The sequence below is a fragment of the Ptychodera flava genome, chromosome 5 (assembly GCF_041260155.1).
Source record: "Ptychodera flava strain L36383 chromosome 5, AS_Pfla_20210202, whole genome shotgun sequence".
Taxonomy (NCBI): domain Eukaryota; kingdom Metazoa; phylum Hemichordata; class Enteropneusta; family Ptychoderidae; genus Ptychodera; species Ptychodera flava.
Window position 1 is genome coordinate 33,301,668 of NC_091932.1, and position 19,604 is coordinate 33,321,271.

General features: G+C 35.6%; 1 protein-coding gene across 20 annotated transcripts in view; it reads right to left on the bottom strand.

Moving 5' to 3' along the window:
* LOC139133557 (dystrobrevin beta-like) overlaps nt 1–19,604 on the bottom strand; it is a 119,981-nt gene that overhangs the window by 7,489 nt on the left and 92,888 nt on the right. For 7 of the 20 annotated variants that reach the window (XM_070700266.1, XM_070700264.1, XM_070700274.1 and 4 more), the window contains 14 exons: nt 19,103–19,182; nt 17,649–17,806; nt 16,971–17,082; nt 16,128–16,294; nt 15,120–15,238; nt 14,280–14,363; nt 13,668–13,761; nt 12,664–12,726; nt 8,661–8,746; nt 8,338–8,542; nt 7,413–7,674; nt 6,659–6,727; nt 5,564–5,702; nt 3,685–3,862 (listed from right to left, as the gene is read on the bottom strand). In XM_070700266.1, coding sequence (XP_070556367.1) covers nt 3,685–3,862; nt 5,564–5,702; nt 6,659–6,727; nt 7,413–7,674; nt 8,338–8,542; nt 8,661–8,746; nt 12,664–12,726; nt 13,668–13,761; nt 14,280–14,363; nt 15,120–15,238; nt 16,128–16,294; nt 16,971–17,082; nt 17,649–17,806; nt 19,103–19,182 — 1,816 coding nt within the window. The remainder of the gene's footprint in view (nt 1–3,684; nt 3,863–5,563; nt 5,703–6,658; nt 6,728–7,412; nt 7,675–8,337; nt 8,543–8,660; nt 8,747–12,663; nt 12,727–13,667; nt 13,762–14,279; nt 14,364–15,119; nt 15,239–16,127; nt 16,295–16,970; nt 17,083–17,648; nt 17,807–19,102; nt 19,183–19,604) is intronic. The other 13 variants (XM_070700275.1, XM_070700272.1, XM_070700280.1 and 10 more) reach the window with 7 other exon arrangements.

The window sequence follows — 19,604 nt, forward strand, 5'->3', positions numbered from 1 at the left end:
CTGTAGATCCAGAGTGGCCTGTCCAGGATGCTTTGACAAGATAACAAAATGAGAATACCTTCACTAAAGAAACATCGGGTACATGCTCTAGGTGTGGTGAAAAATAAAATACATATACTGTGCTTTCAAGGAAAATGACACACGTACATTATGCATCTACCTTGCTTTTTTTCACTCTCCTGGGGGCTCTTAATGACACCTGTCAATCAACAAATTATTAGCTATTTGGATAGTTCCTATGGAGCAATGCTCATCATATGGATAGAAATTATATAGTATGTGCTCATAGGAAGAATTGGTATGGTGATTTGTATACTTCAGAGAAGTTTTACAATGTTCATATCACATCCATCCACTCTATGCAAATGAGTGGACTACTGCAGGGAGAAATTTATGTTATTGATAAAATGACAGAAAATAACATTACAAATTATCTGCTGGTAGTTTCAAAACTTAAACCATGTACCCAGAATGCCGAAAGAAAGGTTTTATATGAGCAAAATATCAGATAGTGTATATTCTTTTTCTACCCGAGAGACCTCCCATTTGATGTGGGTCTTTTGGCCTTGAGCATGATGAAAGGACAGTATAGCCTCGGCTAGCAGTATGGACATGGGATAACGCAGCTAGATTTTGGATGGATTCGAGATATGAGCAGGACATGGCTAGGACATTTTTGAAGTGGTTCACAGCAAGGACCACTGTGGCATGTGAAGATGTAGATTTTACGGATACAATATGGGAAGATATATCAATACCGAGTGAAATACACAATGCTGCAGACATGCTGCTTTGATAAACTGAGGAGATGGTCCATTTTCTGCTTTGATCAAAAATCTCACATAGATAATGTGTTACATTAAACTCAATAAAAAATGTCCATAGGGACTATGTTAATGAGATGGAAGGTTTGGTCAGCAATGTCAAGTTTGTGGAAGGTTATCAAGGGTTAAATGAGATGTTATTGATGCAAATATATATTACTGTTGTGTAAATGGAAATCTGAAGATAGTTGCAACATATAACACAATACAGTCCAAGGAGAAAGACTTGTTCCCTTGTACAGATACCCATAACCCTTTTGTCATATATTATTTATTGGAAGTTAAACAGTACACGGTTCGACTCTTGCAGTGGTCACATTGACAGCAAAATTATAGTTATTATAAAAATTGTCTTTATTTCTCCGTTTCAAACCTATCTGGACAAGACCAGAGTAACATAATTTTTGTAACGCAAAACAATTATGTGACGCAATGTAACGAAAAAAATGCAACGCAAAACAATTATGTGACAAAAATGAAACTTGCAGATTTGCAGATTTTATGGATTTCAAAGATATGAGAAATATAATGAGGTTGTGATGGAAAATGACTGGCTACTTTGATGTATTGACTTCGTTCACCTTCTGCAAGCGTCCCTGATATTGGCAGTGACAGTTTTCAGCACACATAAACATTTATCTCTTACATCCTGTAATGCCCACACACTCACACATACACATAAAAACATATTTCAGAACAAAACAGAGTCAGAAACACATTGGAAAAGAAAATAAAAAATAGTGAATACTTAAATATTTGACTTATTTCTGTGAATAAAGATATTAACGTAACTATTTTATGACATAGACTTACGACAGTTAAAGAAAAGATAATCATTATCAAAGTATGGAACATTCTTAATTCTAATTAAATTGAAGAGTTTCCTGATAAACAGGCATTTTCAAAGACACACTCCACAGCTGCAATTCTCAAAATGGAGTAGAAATCTAATGATTTTGACAAGCAGAAAATCTCCTTCAAATCATATTTATGACAATTAAATCAGTAAATATGTCAGGAACGACAAATTATCACAGCATGGTACTTTTTCTTGAATAAAATGGCTACTTGTCGGCCATATTGTCTCTCAACATTTGGAAGACACCATTTCACTCAGATTTGATTTGATTTCTCTTATATCTGAAGCAACTGGAGTAAATTCCTTGTGAAAACACTTAATAATAATGATGACACTTTGGTAAATCAATGAATGTACTCCTGCAAAGGTGTTTCAAACTTCAAGACTGTGACAGTTTCATGCAAATTGATTTACTCTAGCTTGGGAAGTTTGGAGTTCTGATTAATGCTTTTGGGATGTGGACTTACAGAAAAAGTAACGCAGTGGTTATTTAGAAATCAAAACACAAATTACTATGCATGTCAATCACAGTATGGTTTACTTGTATCTGATTTGAAAGCAATCAGATAGCACATGCCCAGCAATGCCTCTGGACACAGATGTCAACATATGAAAAATGGCTGCATGACAGCCATATTGGATCATAATGCAAAACGAATTGATATCTGCATTTAAGTAACAGAATGATGTCAAGATGACAAACCAATTCAGATATACAACCATGGATCGAGGTTCAACTCTCATAGGACTAATATAACTAGGATTTAATACAAAAACACTGCATATGAAACTTGTGTATAAAAGGAGACACAATGTCATTTAAACAATTTCATTCTGTATCCTTTGCCAATAGTCTCATTATATATTAAACTTACCTTTCAAATCATTCGCTACAAGGTTTCTTTAACTGTTTGAAGCATGCACTTAAAACAACCTCATTTATTCTCCATGCAGCATGCGATAACATAAAAATATCAAACTTACCGTCCTTCTATAAACCAGTTCAAAGCTACTATCATGTGTATGCTACTATCATGTTTTGTTTATGCCAGATGAAAAACTTTTTATTAATCATATTGATACTGTATCTTTTTCACAGATATAATTTTTTAATGAAATAAAATGAGTGAAACCAGGATACACTTTAAGATATATCTATTTAAATGGCAGAGCCTAACCTTTTCAGAAGAAAAGTTAGTACTACCCTGTCAGTCTGAATTGGTACAGTTGGACTTCAACACTTGGAAATAGGGGTGAAAAGGCTGCTTTTCACCAACTGAATTGAAGTAAAATACAGAAATATAGTAAAATACAGAAATGGAGAAAGCTGCTAAACATGTGATATTAGCCTTGAACTGGTTGTACCTTTTGAGGCCATAAGTGCTAAATATGTATTGGAATTTTACCAACTATCCTATGTAGAGTTTAATTTTATGCATTCATGCAAAAGTCTTGATCAATACATAGGGCTGCAGTTTTGTAAACAAGGTTCAGAAAGAGGGTTACTTTTATGCAAAACTTCCATTTCAGAACAGTTCAACAGATTCAGTAAATTTGAGATGAAATTGCATGAGGATTTGTTATCAATATTTACAACATTGGACCGGTTTGCTGTTCAGAAGGAACAAGGAACCAGTCCAATATTTACAATATTGGACCAGTTTGCTGTTCAGAAGGAACAGGGAACCAGTCCAATACTTTATAATATTGGACCAGTTTGCTGTTCAGAAGGAACAGCAATCCTTATTTAAAGTAAGGTTTTGAAGTAATATGGTTTCTATGGAAATTGAGCTTTATAATTTGAACAATGTAATTAATTAATTTGGCTGACACATTGAAAATTAAATGCTTTGATATATAGAAATGACATTGACTTGCATACATGCATAAAATTTGAATCAGTCACTGCGACTAGAATTTTGAGTGTTGTAACATAAGTGATCAAAGTGCACTGAAGGTTTATTGTTGCTTCACTACTGCTTATTTGACCGATCACCTTACCTGTGGCTCTCTGTCAAACATTTCATCATCCGTTTGACGGAAATAATTGGACGCTTCATCATCAGTTTTCACATAACTTTCATCATCAGTGCGAATATATGACTCTGCATCGTCTGTTGCTAGGTAACTGTCATCGTCTGTCCTAATGTAAGAATCAGCATCATCGGTTTGAATGTAACTACAAGGAAGGTGTCCACAAACAAACAAACAAACAAATCTGTTGGTTAATTTGCATTCTGTTAGCGTTCAATCCATTTAGACAAGATTTTTACATTACCAAGAGAAAGAAAGTGAGAGAAAATATACAGTGTCAAAGTGGTTAGTTTTACCTGTCTGTTCAGAAGAAAAGGACAAGCAAAGTTGGATTTCAAACTTAATTTATGAGAGAATACATAATAGATGGAACACCAATATCAAGTATAGTGATGTTTATAACTTTCCTGCAAAAAAGTCAAAGATACAGACAAGAGTACAGACTGACAAAGTGACAACACACACACACCTACACAAACACACCAACAAAGCCACAAATCAAATGTATTCAAGAAATGAACATGGATGAGTGGGTGTCTGCCATGTAACATGTATGAAGAAATGTCTGTCCCCCCCCCTCCGCCCCCTTCCCCTGCTTCCCCCCTGGATGGAGTCTGCAGCAAGCTTGCTGAAAGGGAGACATGTAAGCAGAGATATGAAGTATAAGGAATGTTTGAGGACACAAAGCCAGATTGCAATATTGGAGGTCTCCCTTTATTAAGTCACATAATATTATCACCTAATCAGCACTGTATTAGTACAATATTCAGTAATCTTACATGTGTTGATTTATGTTATACCATCAACACAGAGAAAGTGAACCATATGACACCCTTCAAAGATAAATTGTTATACAGTAATAGGTATTATGTTTATAAGAATCTCTGAGGGGTATAAGCATTATAATTTATTAAAAACCTGTTGAGAAGCAAAGGTTCACAATATGTTATTCATTTTATATTTACATGACGATATATATCCATATGCTGCATAAATCTGAAGTAGTGTTTGGGAATATCTTTTCATTCTCTTCACCTACGTCAGCAGCTTATGTCATGAGAGATATCTGTCAGGAAGTTCTCGTTTTCTTATATAACAGTGAGAAATCTAGTACAAATATATATCCTGTGAAAAGGGAAGTTAACAGAAAACTTGGTCTGCTCCTTCTCAGATCAGGAAGGAAATAGTTTCCACTGTGTACAGACTTATATAAGGACAAGCCAGTTGAAATGTGCCAATAGTTAAATTCCTAATCACTAGCATTCTTTGTGTGAACTATGGGGTGAAAAAGTTCGTTTTTCAAGAAACACTATGTTTATTTTGCTTTTCAAAATTACTTCACATTGGCTTTAAACATTACAAAATGTTTAGACTTGTGGAGGACTTCTTTGATTCTGAAAATGTTTCCCTTTGGCACATACAACCACAACAGTGAAATACATGGTTTGATACTTTCTACAGATCATTATACCCTACACTGACAATGGCATGGGAAACAAGTTGTACTGATCTGCCGCAAAACACATTTCTGTATTGGTGATATATACTCTCCGCATAAGCTGGGAAAAATTTGACAAAAAGAATAGTGGAGATATATGTCTACATAACAAAGCTAGCACTTTGGTCAGATTTAATACCAAATACCATTCTTCCAGATATGGAATTTGACCATATAAGGAAGTCTAACTCTTTAACCATATAAGGAAATCTGAATGTTTGACCATATTAGGAAATCAAAAGTCTTTCACATTTAAATCAGAGATGATTTCCATATATGGTTATCGAAGGCAATACATTTACATAACAATACAAGTTTGTTGAGCTGGTCCGGCAATGCATGTCTTACCTATCAGGATCATCTCTGGTTGGTTGTGGGCCTTGTTTTCTTTTCTCAATTTCAGCAAGGAATTTTTCTGTCTCAGTCTGTTGGCTGTCTTGCCACTTCAGTGGGTCACTAGAATCAACATTGCTTGAAATTTCACTATCTGTAAAAGCAATATACAGTGAAGAAGTCACAATGAAAGCCGGTACTGGTATACTGTTATATGTGTACAAAGGATCAAATAGTATAACAGGTGGGCATTATTTACAGATCAAATGGTTGATTAATATAGGTAGTGATAATTTGTGTGTGTCTGTAACATTTCTACGGACCACAAATACAGTACTGCATTGTTATAGTAAAAAAAATTCAAGTAAATGAAAAGAAGTGAAGACAAGATATACAACACTACCTCAAAATACATATAGAAACAGAAGCAGAGTTTGAAGAATTGGTAATTACAATTGGAGTAGACCATCATACAAATTAATATTGATGCTGTCAGAAGTAAGAAGTAAGCTGTGTTGGTGTTCTTTGCATTCCCTGACATAATATTTACAAAGTTAACATAGCTGTCATGCTTTTGGTCTTGACTGTGTTGTCAAGTTTTGATATCTGTCCATCAATATTGATATGTTATCAGTAGTGTATGAACTGATCATACTTTTTATTGTGTTATCAGAAATGTTGCAATGTTGCATGCATGTTCTCAGAAATGTTGCGATGTTTTCAGAAATGTTGCAATTTTCTCAGGAATGTTGCAATGTTCTTAGGAATGTTGCAGTGTTCTGGTAGTAAACTACAGAAATTTGTCTTCTCTGATGTTACCACAAATTATTATGATTAAGCAGTCACAAACAAGTACCGGTACATTACTACAGTTACTACAAAAAAAGCAATGTAGAAGTATATGTACATGTAAAGTATATGTATGATGTCAGAACTTAAGACCATGAAGCACTTTGCTATAGGCATTAATGTATCCATCAACGTACTGAAGATAAGCATCAGTTTGAACACAAAACACTCAAAATAAAGAGCAATGCTTTGGCACACTTATGGATCAGTTAGTTGTACAAGAATGGCTCTCTTGTCAACAAGATTTTTTGCACCACTCACTTTTTGATTTGTCTCGTCTTTCAACAGTGTCTTCTTTGTCTTCTTCACTGCTACTGCTGCTACCATCCTCTGAAAATATTCAAGAAGAAAAAATATATATATGTAACAGCCTGCTGTATAGAATATTTTTTCAGATACCTTTGTGACATGTTCATATTTCACAGGCAACTGAGAAAACTTCAAAATTTTACTTGCTGTCACAATAAGTATATGTTAAATGTTAATAAGCCCTACAAAAATGCCTTTTAAAATGCATTCCAATGTGATCAAACAAGTTTCCTGACAAAATAACAAACATTTGACACCTATAGAGGGCGCTGTTCCCTACAATCTTGAAACCAACTTTCTTATCATCATGCACAAAGCCATGAGCTTTTTTCTTACATTTAGTTGAAAAAACTAAAAATTTAAACAATAGCACGCCACACATAATTGAAAATGTAATATGTTATATATGTACAATCACATGTATTGACAGTATAGTTGTGAGCAGTGAATACATCTTACTGCTGTACGTCCAAATTACCGCCACTTGAATACATTCCTGTTTGTTGTTTTTGTGTTAGAAGTTTGCTATCATTGGCTCAGAAAACAAACAAAGCAAAAATGAACTAAAACATTACATCACTGCATCAATTTTTGGATACCTGGGATGACAAACAAACCTATCAGCTTTTTTGGCCTGAGTATTTTATGTTTTCATTGAGTAGACGGTGAATGAATTAATGATTCTATGAAGAGATGTTTGGCTCACCAGAGTTGAGTTGTTTGACTAATGATGACATGGCATTTGTGACAGAATCAGCGGCGACCAGAAGATCATTTCGTAGATTCCTCGACTGTCCAGGACCGAATGCTTGCTTGACATCACCACCAACCCCAGAGAGAGAGTCCCCTGGCGTAGATGGTGTTGACCTGCCTGTTGCTACTGGAGCTGTAACCGGTGGTGACTTGGCAACCATGTTGGATGGCCTTGGGCTGCTGTTTGGACTTGATTTAGGAGATCCTCCGTGGCTCTGAAGAGAAAAAAACATGTACTCAAAAGCTTGAAAACAAACACATAAAGAGATTAATTTTGTGTCTGTTCTGCATGTTACACATGACCAACTACACTGGTTGCCATGGTTTTAACAAAACCACTCAGACTCTCTGGCTTGTTACTCTAGCTTGTTTCTTATGAATGGATTTCAGATTTTCTAGCTCCAAGATGATAATTAGATTAATGCAGTCTTCATCTAACCCTGGTACATGCACTATTGTTATCAGACTAAGGATCCTTTTGGCTTGGTTGGGAACATATTAACCTAGCTTTCTGGTGGACCCTCTAGCTGCATTGTTTTGAATAGGATATGACTCCTGGAATTGCATGATTATACACTGACACGGACGGACTGTGACACAGATTACCATAGGTTTGCATCAGACCCTCTAGCTGCATTGTTTCAAATAGGTTATGTACCCACTAATTTCATGATTATATACAAATTACATCATTCTGCATCAGACCCTCTAGCTGCATTGTTGTGAATCAGGTATACATCCCTAGCTGCATGGTTAAAACACATCACCATCAGTCTTCATCAGACTTGTACATGTGTTCATACAGTGAGTTTAGTACCATAAATCAGAGTATTCAGAAGCTTTGCATCGTACACAGGTACATGCTGGTCACTTCATACCTTTAGCAGTTTCATGAGGCCCTCTAGCTGCACCATTAGTTCCCGTCGACTGTCTTGCAATGCAGCCATTCTCAATTCAAGTTCATCTTTACGTTGTCGTAGCAGCCGCAGTTCAGCCAGTAACGTTGGGTTTCTCTCCATGCTTGAGGTTTTCACTGCCTCGTCATGTTCTTGTCGTAATCTCTGGATTTCTCTCATGATTTCCCTGAATCAATCAATACAGTCAGATTAATTTTTCTGTTTTCAGATTTCTCGCTGTGATCATAGTTTAGAGGATATCACTTAAAGAGTTCAACAAACAGGATATAAATTCTGAATCTCACCTGTTTTTAGCCTCGAGTTTTGCTATCAACTCCCTTTGCTCCTTGTTGCCATCTAAACTAGCTGGGATTTCATTGCCATATGTTTGCTGTGATGAAAGGCAACAGAATATTAGCAGTATAGAAACTTTCCCCCTTTCACCGCCAGGTTTGGCCCATTGCCATTGCTATCAATGGTGAGTGTGGACCTGTTTACCGGGCTCTGGGGTGAACAGGTTCAAATTGAGGGACTTTGACGTGTGTCCGCTGATTTTTCACCTGCATATTACTAGATTCCTTATAAAATTTTTCAACAATTCCGCAAGGCTGTAGACTATCTATGTTAGGTTATAATTAATATTGTTAAAGATTATGATTTTAAAATGCCGCACTAACCCATGACCACAAAGCCTCATTGAAAATCCAATCGGACTGAATTAAATCCAATCGGACTGAATTCTGTTCTTTCAAATCTCAAAGAGAAGCTTACTGTTATTAAAGATTCCAGACAGCAATTGCTCAAACTTTATCAAAGAACAAACTGTGCTCGTACTTTTGAAATGTGGGTTAGTGGGAAAAAATGACAATGACCAAGTATTTTTTGTAAAATTATGATAAACTTCTCTCAAAATTAAGAGCTCTTTAGGATTTATTGAAATTCACTTAGATTGACTGGAGATAGCTGATAATTTTCCTTGGCTAAGTTGTTACAGATAGTGAAACATCAGTATCAATCTTTGAGGGAGAAGATGACAGTGTCTACATAAGACAAACCTGAAATTCAGTCTGTTCATAATACAAGGTACATATGAAACAGATACATGTACGACTTTGGGTATTGAATTTCACTGTGATTTGATGGTCTCTGCATAAATTCCCTAACCACTATTTATAGTACTTCTTTGTTTTATAAAGCTTCAAACATATTTATTCTTTCCTTCAAATTCTGATGTTGATGGATATTGAATAATGTTTTCAAACATTTCCTGCAATTGGTGGATGGATATGGGACTACAACAATGCCTGCAAGACACTAGCCATCCTTTTTGTTAAATTGATAAGAATTGCAAACAAGAAACACCAGGAGTTAAATGAACTCATATATTATTCCAAGAGTAAGCATTACCCCTATGTAAGAATGACTCGTCATGGTACTGTAGTCGTATATGGAGTAAACAAAATATTACCAAAACAGAGCTATTCAGTGTCAATTTGAACCACAATGGACTTAGAACATTGCTTGTGTGAGCATGTAAAGCTACATGTAAATGATCAATCTGTCTTGATGTTATGTTTACCACCACACAAGAACTGGATTACATTAATGAACACCAAGCAAACTTGTGCAGATACTGGCGATCAATTTGAAGAGACAGGCCATGGTTTGTTTGACAGCTAGAAGGCACAGAGTACCTTATTATCTGTGTAAACAACCCCAGGGAGAGGGGAGGCATAAACTTTTGCCATGATTTCCTTTGTGGTTACAAAAAATTCACTGATTCATTATCCTTTCTGGAACAAATTCTAGGACAGTTGTTTGCTCCAGATATAATTTCAAAATATGGCCCATCATATCATTTCATTTGTAGCCTGTCTATTCAAGTTCACAGCCAGTTGTCCCCGAGAGACAAGTCCACATGAGCATAGTAAGCTGAAACTGCAAGGTAAGAAGCTACTATGTTAGTATTGAGAAAGAGTGAAGTAAAAACCTGTTTAGGATGTTAGTTTGTCATAATAGAATTACCGGAAAAAACAATGTCATGTATATTGAGAATGGCATGACATCCAGATGCCCCGTGGAACGTTGATTTATATCACATGTCGGGATGAAATGACAGAAATTCAAACATAGGGCCAAAGTCCCTGAAGCTACTATAGACATGATACAAAATTAAGTATTTAATGACTGTATGAAATTATCTCACTAAGGTCATCCTAGGGACATGTAAACCAAATATTAAAGCTGTCTGACCAGCAGTTTTGAAAAAACACGCGACTCAACAGTTGACAGAGCTCTGCTGTGTTATGTAGAGAATAACCTTTTGTGACACATGTATTGATGAAGAAGGTGGATATCTTTGATAGCTCATTTCAGGATGGCCTGACCAAAAATGGAAAAAATTCCGTAAAAATACAGATTTGCATATTTCATCAGACTATATTAGTCTATAACAGCAAATAAACGAGAGTTAATTACATTCTAATTAAAGTAAACAAGACTTGCTTAAATCAAGATTTACGTCATAAAAAAACAGCATATCTGTCAAGTTATAAAGAATCTTGAGCTGGTTATCTTTTAATATATTATTTTCATCCTATTAACCAAGCACATTTTAACTTTCAAATTAACTTGTAAGTTCTGTTGAATAAGTTGAGACTGTACGTACTCAGAGAAAGCACACTGAAGAGACAAATGTTTGAAACTTAAGAAGTTCAAGGTCATCAAAAGCATTATAAGGAATCATGTTACACTTTCATTGCACTGTTTACACAGATTGCATAAGTGCTATAAATAGCACATGAGGAATCTTACAGCCCAGCTTTACCATAAAAACCCCATCACTTTGACCACTCTTTTAATTGACCACTCTGTTTTTTTCCTCAAAAAGTAATCTTATTTTATCCTTACCAAGTCAACCATAAATGGAAATTAGAACTTTCTCTATCTCTATTTATTTGACCACCCTATCATGACAAACTATTATGAGCAATTTCTTTTAGATAACATAAATGGTGGTTCAGAATATATCAAAGTTGGGATTCAGGAAAGTTGCCTTTACATGTTTTCATCCTCCAAGATGGTAAGCATGGTAAGCAAACTGGCTTTGATGATTTCCTAATTAATTCAATTATTTAAAATCATATTAATTATTTTTTTCTGGGTGAATTGATAGGGTTTATACAGTACAAGACTTCCATACAATGTAAGTCAAATTTTGACCAAAAATGACAAAAAAATTCCTTAAAAATACACATTTGCATATTTCATCACAATTTGAACAAATCTAAGTTGGGGTATCCCTAGGGACCCGTATACCAAATAACAAAGCTGTCTGATCAGCGGTTATGAAGAAGAAGATTTTTTACCAAAAACACCTTTTTTGGCATTAATTTCCCTTTTTTCAACAATATCACAAAATTAAAAAAAATAGTTTCTCAAAATCATATTTTTCATCTACACAACAAATATCAAATCAGTAAGTACTGCGGTTCTCAAGATATTTGAGTGGACGGACGCCTCACAAACGGACATACATACATACATACATACATACATACATACATACAGACTGACGACGGACACCGGACGGATACCCATCCCAATAGCTTCTATAGACTATAGTCTATAGTAGCTAAAAAGGATTTGAAACAAACTATACCATTAAAATCTTTTGATCAGTATTTGTAAAATACTCCTTGATGGGAATTTTTTACAAAAAAATCCTGACCTTTTGTGTGAGCTACATTACAAAATCAGGGTTCTCCAAAGGGGGATTTTGAGGGGAGGCCACGTTTCTGTTTTATATTCATATGTAAATAACCATACAAAAGAATACATTTTCACAACAAATCAATATGCAAATTTTTCATTGTTATGTAAATTGGCCATCCCCTCTGTTTTTTCTAGCCATGGAAAACACTGAAAATGAAACCAATGGTACAAATGTAGCTATTGAAATTTCCTTGTTGGCTAAATTAGTTTATGGTATAATTGAAAACACACTGTATAACACTGGGCCCTCTCTGAAATACTTTACAAATCAACATAATCCTAGGGGGTCAAGTTGCTTCAAACTGCTATGAGAGCCCCCTAGGAAAATGCAATTGTTTATATGATGAAGAGAGAGCCCAGTGTTCGGCAGACTCACTGAGAATTGCATCAAGAGAGGTTAGGTAGCAATATAACATGCACATGTAACATTTCCATATATTGCATGTAATAAATGAGGGGTTTGTGTATGCGCATATGATTAATGTTAATTGTATAGTTTAAACCGTGTAATATACACTTGTCTTCTCAACTTACAGTCAAAGGTGTGGGAATCAGATCAAGACTCAGAGAGTCGACACTAGAATCGCCATCAGTTGTCTAGAAAATCAAAAATTAGCGTTCAAAAAGTGAAATAAGCAAGGAAAAAATGGTAAACAAGCAGAAAAAAGTAAACATGCAATTATAAACGGTCATTTGCAAATGAATGGATGGTAAAATAATATTCGTGAAGAAAAAGAAGCTGACACAAAAAAGACGGAGTCTTTCAAAACAAACTTTTGACAAATTCGGGTTTCAAGAATAAGGATATAAACTGTATGACTGGAACTCAGAGATCTTGTAATTGTTTTAGTCCAACTTTCTAGAAAAATATTTCATGTCTGATCTTGGCAACAACAACAGGAAAGAACCAGAGGTTAGGTACAGCAAGGTTTTGGGATTCTAAGCAGGAATATTGATGATATAAACTTACAACATAGTATCAAACACAAGCAGTTCACATTACAAAATTGATACTTTTGTGCTAGAATCTGTCCATCTTCTTGGATGTCTCTAAGATTTTTTGAAAGATTCTTTGACAGGCATCTCATCTCTGTCTTTTACAACAACTATTGGAAATTGAACCTTCTGGGTTTTCAAATGAACATGTAAGAATATGAGAGATAAATTGTGGAATGAAAAAGAGGAAAGTAGGAGGCAAAAAGGGATTGGTCCTTGGATAATGATAAATGCAAAAATGATAAAATTGAAACACAGATAAATAAAACTTAGATTATCATTCTCATCAAGCAAATGCGAATTTGAAATAAAATTCAGATGAGCCATTCCAAATCATATCAGGATAGTCACCCCCTGTGTATTTACAACCTTTCACCCAGGAGGGGCTAGGGTTTGAGATAGGGTTAAGGGAAGTATCTGGTGGGTTGATGTACAGGGGGTAACTCTCCTAAAGCCTTCCAAAGAGATCAAGCTGAATAGTCTTTAAGTTGATAAATATATTACTGGTAAGTTGTGTTGTCATGGATTTTTAGTTTACTTACATTACTATTTTTAGCAGCGGCTAACCTTGCTGCATATCTAGCGATTAATCGGTGTTCATCGTCCAGTCGGGTGGTGTCCAAAGTACTATTTAACCTGAAATAGGAACCATAGAAAAATGTAAGCATGTACAAGACACAAATACTGATAAATCTTGCGGTATATCAAATATTTGACAAAAACAACTACCAAAACTTAATACAAATTGCGAGGTAAAATTGGTGTAAAATGTGAAATAAATAATATCAGGCTGTGAAACACAATGAATATGTTAAGTGGAAACATAAAACAGTGAAATTAGGAAGTCAGAATTTAATTTGTCAAGCAAATTTCAATCCAGAATTGATCATGGTAAATAGCGCCCTCACTGCCCACATGTTATTAACTTTTGTTTTGAGAAAACATCACCAGTTTCTTCTACCTGGCCACAAGTGAAAATAAGTGGACACAAACATTTGGATACAAACTATAAGTTTTTTCCTACGAAGCTGCTAGCTATGTAGGCCATGCCTACCTCTGGCATTAATGACTCCCTAGGTTACTTGTGATTTATGTGTATACTTTCTGTGTCCACTCATCTGCACTCCTGCCTCTCTGCCTGCAAAGCTACTTACCTCCTAGATTGACTATCAATTGAGAGATCTTTCTTACTGGTATCAGACATATCAACGCTAAAATTTGTTATTGGTGGGGCAGGCCTGGGAGAAACAACAGAAGTTGGTGTAAGAATATGACATAATGGATGCTATTTATGTCATTTGTTGTGGTTGCAAAGATTTGATTGGTTGAAAAATTACATGCATGAATGACAGCGAGCAAAGTGTTAGAAGATGTTGAGAAGTTTTTTGCACATGCTAATAAGTGTGGCTGGTGAAAATCAGGACAGACCTGAAGAACTATGGGCCCTCTTTCCCCAATGGTATTGATCAGTACTTGTCTAGGGAAGCCTTTTGCAGTGAGCAAATAAAAACATACCCCCTAGGATAGTTTTATTGTATCGCACCTCTGCATTAGCCAAGCGTTCTGCTATCTTACCCAAATTGGCTTTACAAAGTTGTTGACTAAGGTTCGATTTATGCATATGGAAAAGTCAACTACAAGAAATGGTACATCACATGCAAGGTGGAAGCTTCGTAATCTTATGTTCCATAATACCACAGTCTGACTTACAAACTATTTGACTTTTCTATATTGTTGCAGGGGTGACATCAATTTCAATGGTGCCTACACACTTGCCTTTATGAATATACAGCATACCGGTACAACTACAATGAATATAGGATATACAACTACAGGCAGACGTATTTCAGCATAAAAGATTCCGGTACACTATCATAAACCCAATTAAAAACTTTTAAGTCATAGTGCTGGTACCACTCAAAATTTAGAAAACCATTAGCGTACCATTGTGTAGAATGAATGGGTGACAAGCATTTTAACACTCATATACTCACACTATGTGTGATAAGTCCAATGGTTGCTCAGGTTCATTGGGAAATTTTGGAATCTGTTGGTTGTCTTTAGACTTGAAAGGTTTCTTCAATGCTTTGCCTATCTTTTTAGCAGGTGATTTCTGAAATGAGAAGACATCATAAACACCTTGGAATGATTGTGACTAAACACTGACCTCTGAAATTTCCTTGTCACATTGCACTACCTTACATGTGCAATCAATCAATCAATTAAATTATTTCATGCAGTGGCAAATTTCTATACTCAGGTAATGTTCAGTGGCGTTTTACAGAATGAGAACCAAACTTGTTAAAAAGTTGTGAGAAAGTCCCACTGTGCAAGCGAGTCTTGATACTGTTCTTATATCTGTCAAGGTTGGCAAACTGGTATAGTTTCACACAAACACAGTACCATGTGAGGGGAGTGGAATATGAGAAGCTGTAATCACTATTGGTGTTCCGTTACATGAAGTAGCATTTTCTAATTTGAATGAAATCTGTGAGGTGTAGGTTTAACCCGTTTGAGTGCTGTAATTTTTCCAACCAAAAATTTACTGCAACATTTTACCAGCTTTTATGAACATTTCTACAACTCATGAGATAATTTTGGACCTAATGGACATCACATTTCATTGGCTACAGTTTTTATCAAAATTTTGGAAAAATCTGAAAAGAATTTGACTGGAGTATATTTTATAACGGTGACAAAAATTGACCCTGTGCTCAAACGGTTAAGGTGAACCAGGTTTGCTCACCAACCTGGAATAATGTCATGCAGCATTTCATAAATGACAAGTTAGATCATGTACTGGATTTCTCTTGTTAGAGGGGACCAGTGTAATTCCTTGAAGATTGTCGTGATATGATATAACATCTACCATCCTGTATACACACTTAAAATTCCAATTTCATTTTTATGTTGAGTCATAAATCTGATCCATTGTCCAGGTAAGGTATCTGCGACAAATCATGTTTGACTTAGAGGGCGCACAAATTACAGGTACCACTCACGTATGTTGAATATTCCTTCATTTCATGATCGCTGCTATGGCCGCCTGAGACGTTGCCCCGCCAGAAGCAATTCTGACACAGTTGGTAGCTATAGCAACATTGACATTTGTAGCGGAATCCCATCATGTGATCACTTCGACAGTAGGCACATTCCACAGGATGAAACACTGCAATGAACGAACAATGTGAGTCGTAAGAAAGAGGATTAAAATGGGTGCAAACATGAAATAGCCTAACCAATTTTCCACTAGTTTTGTAGACAAGGGGGCAGGACTGCACAACAGTAGGCAAGCACTGAGCAATTTTACAAATCAACATAATCCTAGGTGGTCACGTCACTTCAAAAAACTTTGGGAGGGCTCCCTAAGAGAACCTGATTGTTAACAGGAAGCTTCTCTATGGGTGAAAATAAAATTCCCGATCTTCATAAAATAAGCCGCAAAAAATGATTTTACTCCATAAGCTTCAAAATGAGCCCCAACAAGTGGTAGACTAAAAAGTAGTGTAAAAGTTGGAGAGTCTGAGTATCCGCTCCCAAGATGCATTCTACCTTAACCCTTTTCCTGCCAAGTCCATATTTCACCACCAGGTCAAGATGGTTAAAATTAATGAAACACAACATATTCCATATGGTGTATTTTAACATAATACTGTACATTTGAAAGCTTTTGAAAACATAAATACTGTAAACTTGATTTTTTTGGACAAAAGATGCTATAACAGACCAAGCCAAGTGGGTGAAAATACGTCATGTTTTGGCTCAATACCGCTTTTTACTGACTTGGCTGATGGGAAGTGATACTGTCTGGCAGGAAAAGGGTTAATCCTACAGGTCATACTTACCATTTTCCACATTTGCCATTCTGTGCATCAATGGTAGCCACATCATACACTGAGGCCCAGGATCTGACATCATCGTATCCAGGAACTCATTCAGGGTTATTCTCTGGTTGGCCTGGTGAGAAACATAACAATGGATCTAGAGATGAAATTTGTCTCTGTGGTAGAGATGGGGGTTGATATCACCAATCATTGAAGTTATTGTCCTAGCTTCTTTCTGTGTCTATATAAAGCTGCTCGCAAATATGAATAGTTGTGTGTTTTGAAGTTTGGTTCCCTCATTGTCATACTAATTTGTTTGTTATCCGGAAAACTGCAGGTAATTCACCACATTATACATCAAAACATTGTGTCATAACTATATCACATAAACTCACACCACTGAGCACTGCATGTCATATTTATGATGATGCAGCTACCTGTATGCAATTGCAACTGACTCAAACCCATAGTACCCTATCTGATCCAATCCGATCACATCCTTATTACATAACATCAATATTACATTATATGATATCACATCATATCATATCATATCATATCATATCATATCATATTAGATCATATATCATATATCATACTGTGTAAAACATAGAAAATCACTCAGTAAAGCTGTCATTTTTGGGTTGATGTCATCATCGGTTGCCCTCACTACAAAAGTACCAGTTCTGTAAAACTTACTGTTTCATAGCCAAAACATGATCTTGCTGCTGTTTCATTGTAACCGAACGATGGACCCTCAAAGACAGCTCTTGGCAGTGCTAAAACTTCTTTCAAATATGCATCAAACTTATTCCATATCAAGACCCCATTTGAATCAGAAATTTGAGAAAAAATATCTGGAATATAAAAAAATCAAACGAAAGCATTAGATGGACTCACATGAAAAATAGCATACAGCAGCGAGACTGTCATCTGTTATGAACTTACAAAAACTTTTGTAAACACTGATTTATTAGCAAGTCCAAACTGTTCTACTTTTACTGGTCTTTACATTTTGACATAGAGGGCGCTCTCACACATTGAGGTGGGAAAAGTTGTTTCTTTGACCTGCTCAGTTCAGTTCACTACTTGGTACATGACACAAACAAATCTGGTAGTCAGTGAGGATAAGAAGTTAGGATAACATGGAACAGAGAGTTTACATTGCCAAAACAGAGGACAAAACATTCAATAATTATTCATTTTGTTTTTTTTAAAGAATCTTAAAACTGTAATTTAAACATGTCCTGATTTCCAAGCTGATTTCTATTTTCCAAGGAATGGAACTACATTTCAGCAGTGATATAAAGCTGTTCTTTCTATTCAACTTTAGGTTCACCAACAACACTATAAAAGACAACATACTTCTCACAAAATTGTAAATGGGAGACATTATAAAAAGTTTAAAGATAACGTGTTAACTTCTCTAGTCCAACAAAAAATTCTACACTAATGCTAATTTATTCTGAACTTACTGCTGTAGTGAAAATACCGTAGTCTGGTATAATCTTTGGATCAGGCTTCACCCAGACAAAGTTTAGGGTTCACAGTTTGCATCGCCCTTACATATATCAAAGCGAATACCTGCTTTGTTCAATTACAGCCTAATATATTCACGTCCATGAAACTTGGTTTTGCAAACATGTGCCTTTTTATTTACTTTCCACAAAATAACATGAAAATCAAATCACTTTTTTGTTAAATCTGACCTGTGAAATGCCAATCAAAAATTAACACTTTTAGTCAGGAACTCTCAGAAATGCCAATCACAGAGTACTGTATTATTTCAACATTTCACAGATTGCATTGGTTTTCATGAAATAATGGCCTATATGTGCGCCATCACGTACAAGTATATCAAATTTATCCTGGCCGGGCAAGGTTAACTTGTAAAGTTTGTCACCAATGCTGATCCTACATTGAAGGAAACACACTTACATGTAAATTCAAATTCATACGTTTTAAGGTCTTGTGGTAAAATCAGAACAGAGAAAACAGGACATGTTCGGGTTTTTTGTTGATGTACAATATATTTTTCAACTCATGGTAAACGCTGAATGTGCAGATTTCAACTGACATGCAAATTTGTGCAGAAATTGGGAGACAGGAATGACTAGCACATTCAGCGCTGTTGCTAGGAAACAGAAACTTACATCTGAGTTTGTCCATGAGTTTTCCTGAGCACAGTGTTGCCAAGGCAACTTTGATTGACAGCACTTTCATATCACCATCACTGGAACAAAAAAAATTGCAAAATATTTTTATTATTATTTTAGACAATTTTGTTTAACTGAAGCAGTCTTCAATGAACGTATACAGTAAACAGTTTGTTGGAAAGACCCCTTTCTGTTAAAGTTATATCATATATGCATCACTCATGAGTGTAAATCTGTTTTTATGATGTGGATTATTTCATCATTGGGTTGCAATTTTTGTGCACTTCCTTGACATTTGTAAAGACGCTGTAAGTGGGTAACCAACGGCATCAACAATACGACTCGACATGTAACTCTCACACAGCCCTTAGTCTGGTCAAAGACAGTAGAGAAACTTCTCTACTATCTATGGTCTGGTGGAGAGCATTGAAATATTGAAAGACTTAAACTTTTGCTGAAACTGTCCTCAATGAAACTTTCAACCATTCTCTTGCTAAAT